This window comes from Parasteatoda tepidariorum, chromosome 2 (genome assembly GCF_982258835.1).
Source record: "Parasteatoda tepidariorum strain Cologne lab strain chromosome 2, Ptep-v5.0, whole genome shotgun sequence".
Lineage (NCBI taxonomy): Eukaryota > Metazoa > Arthropoda > Arachnida > Araneae > Theridiidae > Parasteatoda > Parasteatoda tepidariorum.
The window spans coordinates 49824482-49839286 of NC_141756.1; the positions used below are offsets into that span (position 1 = coordinate 49824482).

General features: G+C 28.7%; 1 protein-coding gene across 4 annotated transcripts in view; it reads left to right on the forward strand.

The window, feature by feature from the left end:
• The window catches only part of LOC107441893 (paired box protein Pax-6), a 94250-nt gene that overhangs the window by 45096 nt on the left and 34349 nt on the right, over window positions 1–14805 (forward strand). For all 4 annotated transcript variants that reach the window (XM_043042665.3, XM_043042667.3, XM_043042666.3 and 1 more), the window contains exons 2-3: window positions 3395–3515; window positions 7331–7677. In XM_043042665.3, the coding sequence (XP_042898599.1) occupies window positions 3503–3515; window positions 7331–7677 (360 nt within the window). In that variant the 5' untranslated portion in view covers window positions 3395–3502. The remainder of the gene's footprint in view (window positions 1–3394; window positions 3516–7330; window positions 7678–14805) is intronic.

Sequence of the window (14805 nt, forward strand, 5' to 3'; positions counted from 1 at the left end):
TTTTATTTTCTGTTTCTTGCGTGATATATATTTTACTTAATGTGTTCTATTTTGTTCCAAAAATTTTTCTGGAGTGCGCCTCACATTATTGTACTTATATTTTTCGCTCTGGCTATATTGATACAATATTCAAATATATCTTTTCATTTTTTTTATTTTCCGGCTTTTTTAATATTAATATATATATATATATATATATATATATATATATATATATATATATATATATATATATATATATATATATATATATATATATATATATATATATATATATATATATATATATATATATATATATATATATATATATATATATATATATATATATATATATATATATATATATATATATATATATATATATATATATATATATATATATATATATATATATATATATGTGTGTGATAAAATACACAAATACTCAAATAAAATGACAAAACAATTTTAGAAAGGGCCAAATAAAGAACAGTATACCGGTTAAAATTTGAAAATTAGATTAAAAGCATCTTACAATTAGTAGTAAAAAAAATGAATAAGTCATGCAATTTCTTACTTGTTACATCTTTATCAATCAACAACGTGTGAGGTATACCATTTATTTATTTTCTTCTTCCTCCTAAAGGATTAATTTACTGAAAGAAAGAGAGAGAAAAAAATAAAATAAAACCGAACTGAAAGTAAAACGAAAACTGGTCTGTTCAAAAATTTATCTACGATCGCTTCTTGTTTGACATTTTGTCAACGCTTGGAATTTCGTCGACGAGGAGCTGGAAGAGGGGGGAGGGGAATTGATTCCAAAACCGGTTGTGATAAATAAGAAAGGCATATATATATATATATATATATATTTATATATATATTATTTTTCTGTAATTATTTTATATCTATTCTCAGTTTCTTATTTTCCTTCCTAAAGGAAATTATTTATGCATTCTTTTATATAGCATTCCGTTAAGTTTTTCACCTTAGATTTCAAAAATTTTGCACGGATGTGTTTTAATTCTGCGCATAAGAAAAATGTATAAGCATGATGAAATGTATAAGCCTTGAATTTTTATATACATGGTTGAAGTAATTAAACTGGGAACACACTGGGAACACTTTGCCAAATAATTTATAACTCAAGAGTAGTATTTTCAAATTTCTTTTCGTTGCTATATAATTTAAAAAAAAGCTTGATAAAATTTCTTGATTTCCTTCGTAGATGTCAGATTTTTCCTCACCATTGCTAAGCAATAGATTTATCTGACAAAGGTGACAAAAATTTTGTCAAAGAATACACTTTCCGGAGACAAATTTATCAAACTTTTCTGCCTTGTTAGACTATTACTATTTGTTTAAGGATAATGCTTCAAAAAATCGACAGTCCCTAGGAAATTTTAACCGAATTCCGATTTGTTGCAAAGATATTATCTTACTGAATCTACACAATAGTCAAATTGAATCTATACAGTATTTTGATTTTCCAATATTGGTTGCTAAGTAATGGACTTGTCTCGGATAAAGTTTTTTCATACACCGTAGAGTGTTCTTTCATGAGAAGTGTTTGATAAAATTCTTTGATCTTTTTTCCGGTCTGTAACAGATTTTTTCCCACGGCACAAAACATCGTAGAGTATCTTCCGAATACTGTTAATTCATTGCTTAATCCTAGATTTATTATTTTGTTTAATTTTGCTCTAGATATACGTATATCACCCTAAACTACGCAGTACGAGAGTAAAAGATTAGAAATTCAGTGGTATATGGGGATTCGTTATCAATGATATTTATTAAAATTAATTTCAACTCATGCAGTAATAAATGTTATTATAATTTATTCACTTTAATATAGTTTATTTACCTTCATATAGTTTATTTACCTTCATATAATTTATTTACTTTACCTATTTTATTCTACTTTTACTGGTGATCAAAATATCCACATCATGGTCTTGTACCATTTACATGCAGGTTTTTGTTCTTAATAAAATACTTTTAATACTTTTAAATACTTAAAATACTTTTAAATACGTTTTTGTTTAGAGTCCCTGTAAATAAATTCAGACCAACCGCACTTCTAATGTGACTGAATACGACTTCTGCTGCTTTGATAGAATTAACCAAACTCTAATCTGAAGAACTCAAATCTAAGGGTAATCTCTAACAACATCTGAAAAATATTTTGTAAGCAACACCTTTCCGAGTATTATCAAATCTGCATAATGGTTAAAAGTAACATTGAAATTTCAAACCGTAACTTACCTTGAGTCCTATCCTTCCTAATCATTTTACTCTATAGATACCCTAAAGAAACTTTTTTCAGTATCATACATAAAATCAGTTCACTGTGATTTTATTATGCAACACTTTTTCTCCTTTATAACCCGTTGACCTTCCTTCAAATTGTTATAAAATATGTATAAAGCGGGATGTTAATAGGTCATTTTTGAACGGTTCTTGTAACATCACCAACCCTGATGCTCCGTTTTGAAAAACTTTGCACTGTGAAAAATGGATACTCAAATTACAAGAAACTTTCTTAGTTTTTGACGAAACCGTTTCCAGGAACATGCTAAGAGCGAACATTTCATCAAAGTGGCAAAATAACTGTCATCACTTCTTCGAAAAGGCAAATTTTGTCAAAAGTACAGAAATATTTCGTCTAAAGTACAGAAATATTTCGTCATTCTAGTTTCGATCATCCAGTTTTTATTTTAGTGACATCATTCCTCCGAGGTATATTCTTTCATAATGCACTGCGATGAGGTTTCCAATTGAAGAAACTATTTAATACATTTGAGAGTTTGCATTTCACAGTTCACGTGATTTCGTGACAAAATGATTTTCAAAAGTAAGGACATATAGCTCAAGGATTGCTGAATCGTCAAAAGTAAGAGTTTTCTGCGAGTGTGAAATTAGGAAAATTTTAAAATCACTGTATTTACGAATTTTAATTACACCAATGGAAAAGGGTAGGAGGGATAGCAATTAGGAATCATTTAGAATCGGCGGTGTCTTAAAAATTGCATAACAATTACACTACACTTGCAATCAAGTCAGCAACTATTTATATAAAAGACTTAAAAAACAAACAGTTTTCCCCCCAATGCACAACAACAACTAAAGCAACTAATTGCAAAGATTATATAGTAAAAAGTAAAAGTAACGGATGGGAAAGTTACATTTCATAGTGCTTTTGAATTATATTTGTTTAAAGAATCTTATCCTGCCTTAAGTAGTCAACTCACTTAAAATTTTGTAAATCATTACGTTTTTTTTTTTTTTTGGTCTTATATTATTTTATTAATTTAATCTGTAAATTTTTAACTTTTTTTAAAATGATTATTAGTTGTTTGGGAAAAATTAAAAAATAAAGAGATAGTCTAAAAGTGTTATTTTTTCGCAGGTTTCAAAACCCTAGTCATAAGAGCTGTTTATCCTGGGCACCTCACTGGAGTGGCCACTTGTAGGTCGGCCAGGAGGAGGTGCTGCAGCCTTTGGAGCCTACACGACGATGCCCCATAAAGGTAGACATTATTTCCTTTTAAATTTTCAAACAAATCCCATTTTTTATAATTTTTTTTTGCAAATCTTACAACGGTAGACTTAAAAATTTTTTTCAAGGAAAATCTTTTAATTTTTAGTTTTTTAGGGGCTGTTCAAATATTACATAAGCATATGTCTGATGGTTTTGAACCACCCTCTTTAGCACTCTATTGTCAGTAAAAATAAGCTAGGTGAAACTCCTTACGTGTATGCATAAATTTTTTCAAAACATATATATATATATATATATATATATATATATATATATATATATATATATATATATATATATATATATATATATATATTAATTTTACTTATTTTTGCAATTTACTAGGGATTTTTCTGATAAAGGGAATTTAGTGTCTCACGAAAGCATTGTTCCTACACTATGTCCTTACGTAAGCCTTGCTCATACCTGATAAAATCATAATTAATCACACCACAAACCCCCTTATTTACTTACACAATATTTGAACCGCCCTTTAGAGGGGAATTTTAATGTACATTTCTATTTCATAGTTTGCAAATAAATTTAGCCTTTAAGATCTATAAATTTTCCAAATTACAAATGAAAAATAATTAATACACTGTTAGAATTTTTATTCTAAAATTATGGTAAAATAGTCTGCAGCAGTCTGTCCATTCAATTAATAGTAAAGTTTAAGGTGAAGAACATTTTTTTTTTCCTTTACGGTTTTGAAACCGCTTACAGCTAGTATGGTTAAAAAACCATAAAAAAGGAAATTAACTGAACATAGTTTAGCAGCTTTACGGTGCTGCCACCTATGCGTGAATGAGAATATGGTATTCTAATAGTTCAGGGTTGCAAATTGGGAAATGCAAGACACAGGAAACTCTTTATGTGTTGAAGAATGGAATGGAAGAATTATTGTGGTGTCACCGCTGGGATTCAAACCCCCGTTTTGTCGGTCATGAGATTGACAGATTAGCCCTCTCAACTATATGCACCCAGCAGCAAGGAACAAAGTGGCTTTATTAGGTTAGGTTAGCCAATTCGGTTCCAGTAAAATTCTGGCTTTTAAACCATATTAGGTAAAAACAGTTAATAAACGATTTTTCGCACAGTTAGCAGTTTGAATGACATTTTATTTATGGTTATTTGACTGTTTTGTTTGAATATGGTAAAATAACAATTAAGTAAAATGATATTTTATAATTTTTTCCGAGAAATTTCTAACAGTGTAGAGTGTTTTTTTTTTTTCCTCCCTTCGAATGCCGTTTACATGTAATAACACAAAATATACATATGGGATAAAATCGTAATAACAAAAGCATTTTAAATTATCTGAATTTATAAAGTAAATGATAATTGTGAAAAATATATTTCTTTGTAGTTAATGCCTGTATGCGTTCAGCCTATCAGCCTATCTAAACTTTACCTTACTTTAATAAGTTATCATAAAATAATTTAATAATAAATGAAAGTATCTCAGACAAGATGAATATGAATTCGTGAGGAAAATCAACTAAACAAAATATAAAAATCTAACTACGTATATGGCTTGTTTAGTTAATTTCCATCGCAATGTTTATTAAAAAATTAAGTAAGGCGTTTCAATAGGAAATTACAGCATATGTCATTATTAAAGCATTTTTTTTAAACTAAATTTTTTCCAAGAATATAATCGACATTTCTTACTTACAACTTAGCAAACTTAGTTGTAACAACTAAAAGCTATAAAAAATTAAGTTAGCTCGTAATAATTATACACAAAAAAGCTTAAATTCTTACAGCCAGACTGATTCATTTTCAAATGTCTTCTTACAATCATGCATTTAAAGAAAATTAAAGGCTGTAGATATTATTTGTGCTGTATCAAACTATGTCATGCGAAAGATTTTATTTATGTATTCAATAACGAAGATTTCACATTGGCAACAATCTTTACATTAGCAGCATTGGAATAAAATAATTTACACTAACTGTATTTACTTATAATAACGACTATGCAATTACATCAAGTTTTTAAAAACTAATTTAATCTGTTTTGAAACCTATCTGATTAACTCTGAAACAGTTGCCGAAGGTGTGTAGATTAGGACCTCTTGAAGCAATATCAAGGTCCATCGGCTAGCACAATATTAGGGCCTTGATATTGTAAATGATTCAGTAAATCTCAGGTGAAAATGTAAGTTGGTTGCAGAGTATAGAAAATAAACGATTCTGTAGAAACTAAATGTTGTTTACAACGCTTGGAGCGTGAACTCATATCTTATCTAAGATGCAGAACAAGAAGGAAATATAATTGACGTGTCCCTACTTTTATTTATTTTTATTTTTTTACACTCCCATCTCAAATGGTACATCATCAATCAAAAACTCCAAAAACGTTGACGTATGGACCATGGGTATTATCATTCAATCAATCTGCAGAGTTTATAAGCGCATGTCTTTACTTTTATTCTGCGAAACTTAATAATTATATATAGTGCTATATTCCTTTTTTTTTTATGTATAAATTATTAAAGTTCGAATTTATTCAAAGTAATGAACTAAGAAATCAATGCTTTTTTCATAGCGGTAGTATTCGTAAAGATCAAACCATACAAAATTCCCCTCTTCCCCAAGTAAAGAAAAAATTGCTTAAATGGAAATAGTAATTCTTTTGATAACTTTATAATTAAACATTCTTTTATACAATTTATTTTCTGTGTTACTATTGTACGTTTCTTTAAAATGAAAGAAACACTCAGTGTGGAGAAAAAAAAACAGTAATGCTACTTTTAAATGTTACTTTTAAATTAATGATAAAGCATTAAAAATATACGATGAAGAGGAAAATAACGTAATGATCATCAAAAAGTTGATTTTTTTGATAATGGGTTGACTGATAAAGGGATTTTATTTATTCATTATCTTCGATGTGTTATTTTAATAACGATGATGAAGAAAATAAATTCAGGTAGGTCTGTCCAGATAGTAGTGCATTTGAGTCTATAAATAGTTTTGAGTCTACGAGTACTTTTTAAGTATTTTAACTTGAATATTATTAGTACTTGACTCAATGAAATCATTATAGTGCTTCAAGTGTATGGTTATTATGGGGCAAAGAATTCTGGCATCTTGTTAAATTAAGAGTTATGGGAGGAATTCGGGCATTTATTCAATACACATTTGGTGGCATCACTTTACGACCACCATTATATCGGTACTATTTTAAAAATATAATCAGTTTTTAATACTTTTAATTAATAGTTAATCAGCATAGAAACAAACTATATCATAATTTAAATGTAATAAGGATGAACAAATCCTTTTAATAACAGACTTGGTAGTACTTTTTTTTTTTTTTTTTTTTTTTTTTTTTTTTTTTTACTTTGCAATAACGGAATAGGTTGTGAATTTTCCAACCCGGTGAATTTGGTTGCCATCGCTTCAACCAAAGCTGTACTTGATAAATATTTCTATTTATATACTGTTGTTTACTGGTTTTGAATCTAATAAGAAAAATTTTTTAACCTCTAAAGTTTTACGTTAATCTTAGACTATAGCCATCCATTAACTTGTTTTAATCTTGTGCCTTCAGGTGACTTGGGTAACTGATGAGATCAGATAATCGAGTTCAATTGCATTTAATGTTGCATCATTATCTTTTAATGTTCAATCGATCTATTAAATATTTGACACAATCCAGATTTCTCTTTAATTCGACACAATATTTAATCTGCTTTGCAATTTTAATTGTTTACAAGCTGTTTGCATTGTTTAAATATTATACGTTTAGTAATTTTTCAATTAGAGATATTTTGAATATTTTTTATTCTTTTGCAGGCCACAGTGGCATCAACCAGCTGGGCGGCGTGTATGTAAACGGTCGGCCACTGCCAGATTCCACACGTCAAAAGATTGTGGAACTGGCGCATAGTGGCGCTCGACCTTGTGATATATCTCGAATTCTCCAGGTTTCCAATGGCTGCGTCTCCAAGATCCTTGGCCGATATTACGAGACAGGCTCGATCAAACCCAGAGCGATCGGGGGTAGTAAACCCCGGGTGGCTACACCTCATGTGGTCGCCAAAATCGCCGATTACAAGAGAGAGTGTCCATCTATATTTGCTTGGGAGATCAGAGATAGGTTACTGTCGGAAGGGGTCTGCAATAATGATAATATACCTAGCGTAAGTCAATTATTTTAAATGTTTAGTATCATTGTTATAATTATTGTTATTATAGCTATGAAATTAACTAAAATTCTCCAGGGTACTTTTTTTTTTAAATTCATACAAAATTGATGAGTTAATTGGACAAACTAGTTGAATACATTTTTAAAAATACTTAGATTTTTGGAATGAAGAACATGTAACCGTCATCTATAATAACATGAAGTTATTTTATCTTCCAAGCTTTTGAATAGAACAATTTTAGGGGAAGTAGAAACATTTCTAAACATTCTAAAATATTTTTTTTCAAATTAACTCTGAACATTTTCTTTTAATTAGTTATCCAATTTCTAACTTTATTCTAAATATCGAGTGTCCTAAAAATGATCGACGATTTGAAAGATGATTTAAAATAAAAAAAGAAAGCAACAAGAAATGTAAATACTTAATAATCTGTACTTTACTGTAATTCAGTAATGTTCAAAAGTCTGTAATGTCACTGTGTTTCTTAAGTACTGTAAGGTTCAAAAACTGCATTGATATCCTGTGAAACCGGTTAATTTAATTAAAAATGCACAATACTGTTTACAACAAGTTGATTCCTCTGAAGGGATCATGAGAAAAAAAAGCTCCGTAATTTATCCACCAGAACGCTCTCGATATGATGCTTTCTTCAGAAATTGGAGGTGATTTATTGAAGATACGATTTATGCAATTATCTTCTAAAACATATAAGTGATAATTTTTCTCGATAAGCCAAGTGATAAGCCACGAAGTGATCTAGCAATTTTTAGATTGTAATGTGATTTGATAGATCGATCTACCACGTTGAAGGTTTCAACCGAACCGATTTTCCAATTTCTAAGACCAAAAAAAGTAAATTAACAAATAAAGTTGATTACGAAGTCTGGAAGACAGCTCATAAAGTCACACTTGAACTTCGTAGCCCAAAACTTCATGTCCCCTTAACATTTTATTAATTACTACATTTACAATAGTTTAAAAATGTAAAATCACAATTCTTATTATACTATTAAACTATTGTTTTGGATTACACATGGTCTACTTATTCACTTACAAATGCACAATATTTTTGAAAGTGGTACGAGTTAGAAAGAAGTTGGTACGAATTTGGCATCAGGTTTCCTAAACCATACCACATTCAGACACTGCGGAAAAAATTAATTTTCCTAACTTACTACACAAATATTATTACAAAAAAAAAAAAATTATATGCATCTGAAGGACTGCATTTTATCAATGAAATATTTCAAATGCAATTGTCAGTGATCTGTGACTGATGAAAATTCAAATATGAAAAATGGTACGATTCAGGCATCTTTCCTCTAAATTTGCTGCGTTCTACTCCAAAAACGATGTAATTTATTTTCGCAAAATGACAAAATTAGTAATAAATTTCGACAATGCCTTTTCGCCTTGCTCACTAGTGAAAACATAAAACAATGTTTTCGAAATAACCAACAGTGTCAGCAACAACGTGGCACAGCCTGAAGACAAAATTTCCAGGCGCCTTTGCTATTTCAATTGAATATGTCTGAATAGCAAAAAACATTTTCTTAACACCATGAATTAATTTTCTTTGTAATGACTTGCTTGTTATCAGCTTTTTTTTAAATCTTTCTATTAATAATCTCTCTATTAATATTTAAATTAATATTAATAATAGGAAATTACACTTTTATGGCATTGCTACATAGCCGGCGTTACGGTGAATTGATAGTCTAGTGTTACAGCCTTCGTAAAGTATAATTCAAATTCAAATTATGAACATACTTTCAAAGGGGCCGTTCCAATATTACGTGAGAGTCTAATAGAGATAGGGGTTTTGATAATTTGTTTATTTTTGCTGAATAGGTGGGAATAGGGGTATCAGCAATGCTTCGTAAGACATTAAAATCACCTTATTTTCAAACTTTCTTAAAATGAAAAAGGGGAAAGCAAAAAATATGTATAAAAATTTCAAATTTATAAAAGTCGAATTTGGTAGAAAATATTAGGAAAGAATTTCATCGAAGAGTTTTAGAGGTCAACAGTTTCGAACATAAAATAAAAATACAAATTATTCCTAAAAAATATTCTATATTCAAAATTTTAAGAAATGAATTAAAATATACATTTCGTTTCACGCAAAGTAGATTACTACAGTAAAAGTCAATGTTTAAGCAAAGAACTTGGGGGGGGGGGGTCGCGAGTTTCTTATGTAAACATAGAAAGGGTTTTAATATCTTCTTATTTTTGCTGAGAAGGGAGGGGGGAGAAATCAAAAACAACCAAAAATATACTTACGTAAAATTTAAATAGCGCAAAAAATTTACGCTCTGATATCGATTTCTAACAAACTAAAATTTATTAAATTCCTTAACAATAGATTTTGATGGCACAATTTAAAATTATTACTAATTTTTTTTTTACAAACAGGAGAATGAGATGCAAGAATGGAAAATAATATTTAACTCCATTTCATTTAAAAAAAAAAAAAAAAAGAAAGAAAAAATAACTCTCCTCATTAAGGTTATTTTTCTGATTCATTTCTCACTTTGTCTAAGATAGGTCATAAGTTCAAGCATCCACAACGCCCTATAAAGCCAATCTAGAGAAAGGGAAAATACATGCAAAATTAAAAGAATTAAAGGGTAAATTTTGGCTTGTATGCACCACTTAAAACACATCTGTAAAAAATTATGTTAAAAACAACCTTTAATTGGGAAACTTCTCAGAATCTGTGGGCACAAACAAGAAATGAAAGAAACAGTTTTGCCCCTTCTGTGGTTGCTAAAATCACAAGACTTTAAGCTCTTCAAATATTAATTGCCTTTATTTTAAGTACTAAAATTATTTATTATTAAATACCTTAACCAGTACTAAGAGCAAATGATTCTATGGTCAGTGTGATAAAAGTTGAGCTTTCTAATAGAGTGAATGGAATATTTTAAAATGGACAGTTTTTTCATAAAGATTAAAATATATTTTGTATTCAAAAAATATATTTGATTGAATAAGGCTTTGTTAAAGTTATTTTCTAGAAAACCCTAAATAGGAGAAATTGCGTATAATTCTTTTCACTTTTTTTCGGGATCGTAAAATAAATAAAAAAAACTATAAGGGCAATTTGAACATTGTGTTAGATTCTTATGTCTTTAATTTTTGAAATATACTTTTATTGAATATGAAGGAGGATAATTTTTTAGAAAATATATTTTTTTAACGTAAAAAAAAGTAAAATCGAAAACAATAAAAAAAAGGAGAAAATTGGGAAAGTGGGCGCGCAAACATTACGCAAGCACTGCAGTGGAGTAAAGGGCTTTGATTCGTAGTGAGAGCGGGAAGAAGGAGCTCGAACAGTTTTAAGAATATTAGAGAATTACTTAAAAATTATTTCAAAGTATTTATTACTTTTAAATTCCTCAATGGCACCATTTTTACTTATTTATTTATTAAGGAAGTGTACAACTTGTATAAAACGATATCATTATAAGGGTACACTGTAAAAAAATTCTTGATCAAATTACGATATAAAGCACTTTGGTGGTATCATTCGTAAAATCCCTTTTACAGTAACTTTATTTTTACTGTAACATATTATACCGTAATTTTTGTTGTATTTTTTTTTAATTAGTGGGTGTCAGTGATTTACGGTAATTATTACTGTAAAAATTACACTATATCAGAATTTTTGTTCCGATAAGAATGCTTTTCACGGTAAAAGGAGCAAGCATCCTGAGTGCTGGTATTTTTTACCGGAATTTTTTACAGTGTCGTCCCAAATAAAAATAACAAAGGGGAAAAATAGTCAAAATCAGTTATGTTGATTTGCCTAAAAAAATTAATGGAATATAATTATTCTAACTTAAAATTTTTTTAAAAAATATTAAACACTACAAATTAACTTGTCTAACTAAAGCAGCATTATTATTCTAGAATAAAAAATTTGAATAAAACTTCAGCTGTTTAAAATTCCGCTACCTTTTATACCCCTGTCATTCATTTTTTCTCTCTGAAACTTTGGAGCAACTGAAGCTGTCAGATTTCACGTCAAGAAATCTTTATTCTCGTCTTGTCAGCTGATTGTGACGGTCACTTTGCAGGGGCTTCACCCCAGCGTGATGTCTCCACAGGGACCCGATGTCGGTCCCGTTTGACGCCCCGGTGGGTCCCGCGCACAACTTTATCAATAAAGGTACTTTTCTCTCCTCTCATGGGGTGTGCGCAAATAAAAAAAGAAACTGATGCCGGGTGTTGATGGAGAACTTAAAAAGAATTTGTTTTCTTTTCATTACCAGTAACAGGGGTTGGCCTATTGGAGTTACTGAAGCGATAAATTGTGCCGCACCACCTACATGCAGCTCTTTTCACAGTAAAGCATAGAAGTTTGGGGAAGACTGACAATTGCATTCAGTGACCATGATTATATTCAACGCTGGTGTTCCTCATTGATCCAATTCGAATATTCCGTTGTCACTAAATTTAATTTTTTAAAGCTAAGAATAAATTAAACAGAGATTACATTTTTAACTCTACGTAATGCCCTATTGAGAAAAGTATTAATAAAAACACGGGTTTCATTATTTCTACGATATAAATTTTATTATATCATTGTCGTTATTTTTTGTAAATTTCTGCAAAAATTATGCTTTTTAATTCCACTAAAAAAAGTTCGTAAAAACTTGGCAGTTCGTAAGAACTTCTATGCATAAAATGCATGATGCAAATCAATAATAGGTTAAAAGTTTTTTTTCTTCCATATTTTAAGCTATTGATTCACAAAATTGCCATTTCAAATTCATTTTTTCTTCTGGAATGTTTAGAATAAAATGTTTATTTTTCTCCCTACCTTTTTTTCTTTTCTTCTGAAAGCCTTTAACAAATTTTAAAAGAAGGTCTTGCAATAATTTTAGTAGAGTAGCCCTATATTAAATCGCTTTTGTCAGATGTTAAGAAAATAAAAAATAAGTAAATAAAAAGAATTATTTAAACATGCATTGCATAGATGGTCATTGTAAATAAATAATAAAAAACAATAACTGAAATAAATAAATTGTATCGTAATAATTGTAATAAATTAAAACGTTTTAAAAATATCAACAAAAAATCATGCTTGCTTTTATTGGTGTTTTGCTCGCATGCAATCTTTTGAAAACAATCAAGGTTACTTCTTTTAAGTGGAAAAAAAAAATCTCTCTTAAGTTCAGTTTCAGTGCTGAATTGTAAAAGGGAATACTGTAGGTTCAGATGCGATATTAAGAGGAGAATTACTTCTATCACTATATCTGACTTCCATTACCTTAACGATGTACGAACTTCATGGTCGGAGCTCTAATCACGATGGGAAATAAATAAATAAATAAAATAAAGTAAAATTAATGAAGTAAATAAAATTAATAAAATAAATAAAATTAATAAAATAAATAAAATTAATAAAATAAATAAAATTAATAAAGCTAGCAATTAAAGAACATTAGAGACTACTAAATATAATGGTTTTTCTTTTTTTTTTCGTCCAAAGCAACGTTTACATTAATATAAAACATTTGATAAATGATTTTTACACTGGTAAAAATCTTCATTAAATAAATGACGATGTTAATAAATAATTGAAACAAAAAATGCTACTGACCGTAAATTTTAAGATTAATCGCAGGTACAGATTGCTGCCAGTAATTTTATCATAAATTCAGAATGAAAATTCTAACAGTGTACGCGCGATTTAGTGAAGGCTACCTACTGAATGTTTCTATATTCATAGCAACTTTATGTCTTGCATTAAAATTTAAAATTTGATTAATCATTGTGACGTCGGCTAATATCATTGTTAAATAAATGACCTGAATAATATGTATGATGCTAAGAGTGTATCATGTAAATAATCAATATTAAGAGACTTAAGTCACTGATACATTCTTCTTAACACTCCTGTATTCGATACGAGATATGTTTACAGATCACTTCAAAGGGATATTTTCATTTTCCTGTCAAACAGACAAATGAACAAATATAAAAGATTACATCATCAGTATTTGCCATCTTGGTAAATATGCAACCAAATGTTTGAGATCGCTATAGCAGAATGAATTTACTTAAAATAAAAGTTAATTAAATAAAAGAAGTTGCATATTATGACAGCTTCTAAATCCTTCAGCTTGATGCAGTATTTGTACAAGTTCATGCAATAAGGCGAAGAGTTTCGCGTCACGCAACTTGCTTATGAACAAAATACAGATAAATATTAAAATATTGTGATGCAATTATAATACATTTGTTTACATTTTTCAAATAATAATAATAATAATAACGAAGAAGCGTATATACTTTTGAAATTTCTGGGAAAAAATATTACCACATTTATACTTAGCGTTATTTTAAAGGACTTAACTTTAAAAAAAAAAAAAAAAGAAGAGGAAAAGAAGAAGTGGTAGCCCCATTGTTTAATTTTTTGGATTTATTTTGTAAAAACAAGATAGTTCTGTTTAACATAAAGCATTAATATTATAAGTACTTTTACATGGATCTAAGTCAAAGCACAGTGCTTTGTTTAAAGTTGAAATACTTGGTAACAAATAGATATAAATTTGCATAAAAACTGCGTACTACTTTTTTTTACTGAGGTATTTTTCATATACAGACCGCTTTTTGTGACACGACAAAAATGGGTAAAAACGCTGATTAATTATTTATTCTTTACCTTAAAAACAATTTTCCTATTGAATTCAAGATATCACGGTAGAAACTTATTCTAGCTTTTCGTTTCTTTTATTAATTTATTTATTCATTTGTCTGGAATAAAAACAAAAATTATCCGTCTTTTATTTATTTTTAAATATAAATCAGGTTTTAGATCTCACAGTGCTGTAAAAAGTTGCAAAATTTTTAATCGAGATAAATTACAAATTTATTATGATTAGCCTTTCCTTTTAAATGAAAAACCTCAAAACTATAGATTTTAAACTCAGAAGACAAGAGAACATCTGTATAAAAGTTCAGGAAAAAATTAAACTGACATAAAATTTTTGTAAAAATGAAGTATTTTTTTAAATTTTATTTTATAACTAAGCAACCATTAAGAAATGTCTCCACATTCTTGTATTTTTTTCATCTGACTTAGAAAAAGCAGGAAATTGTTAAACAACA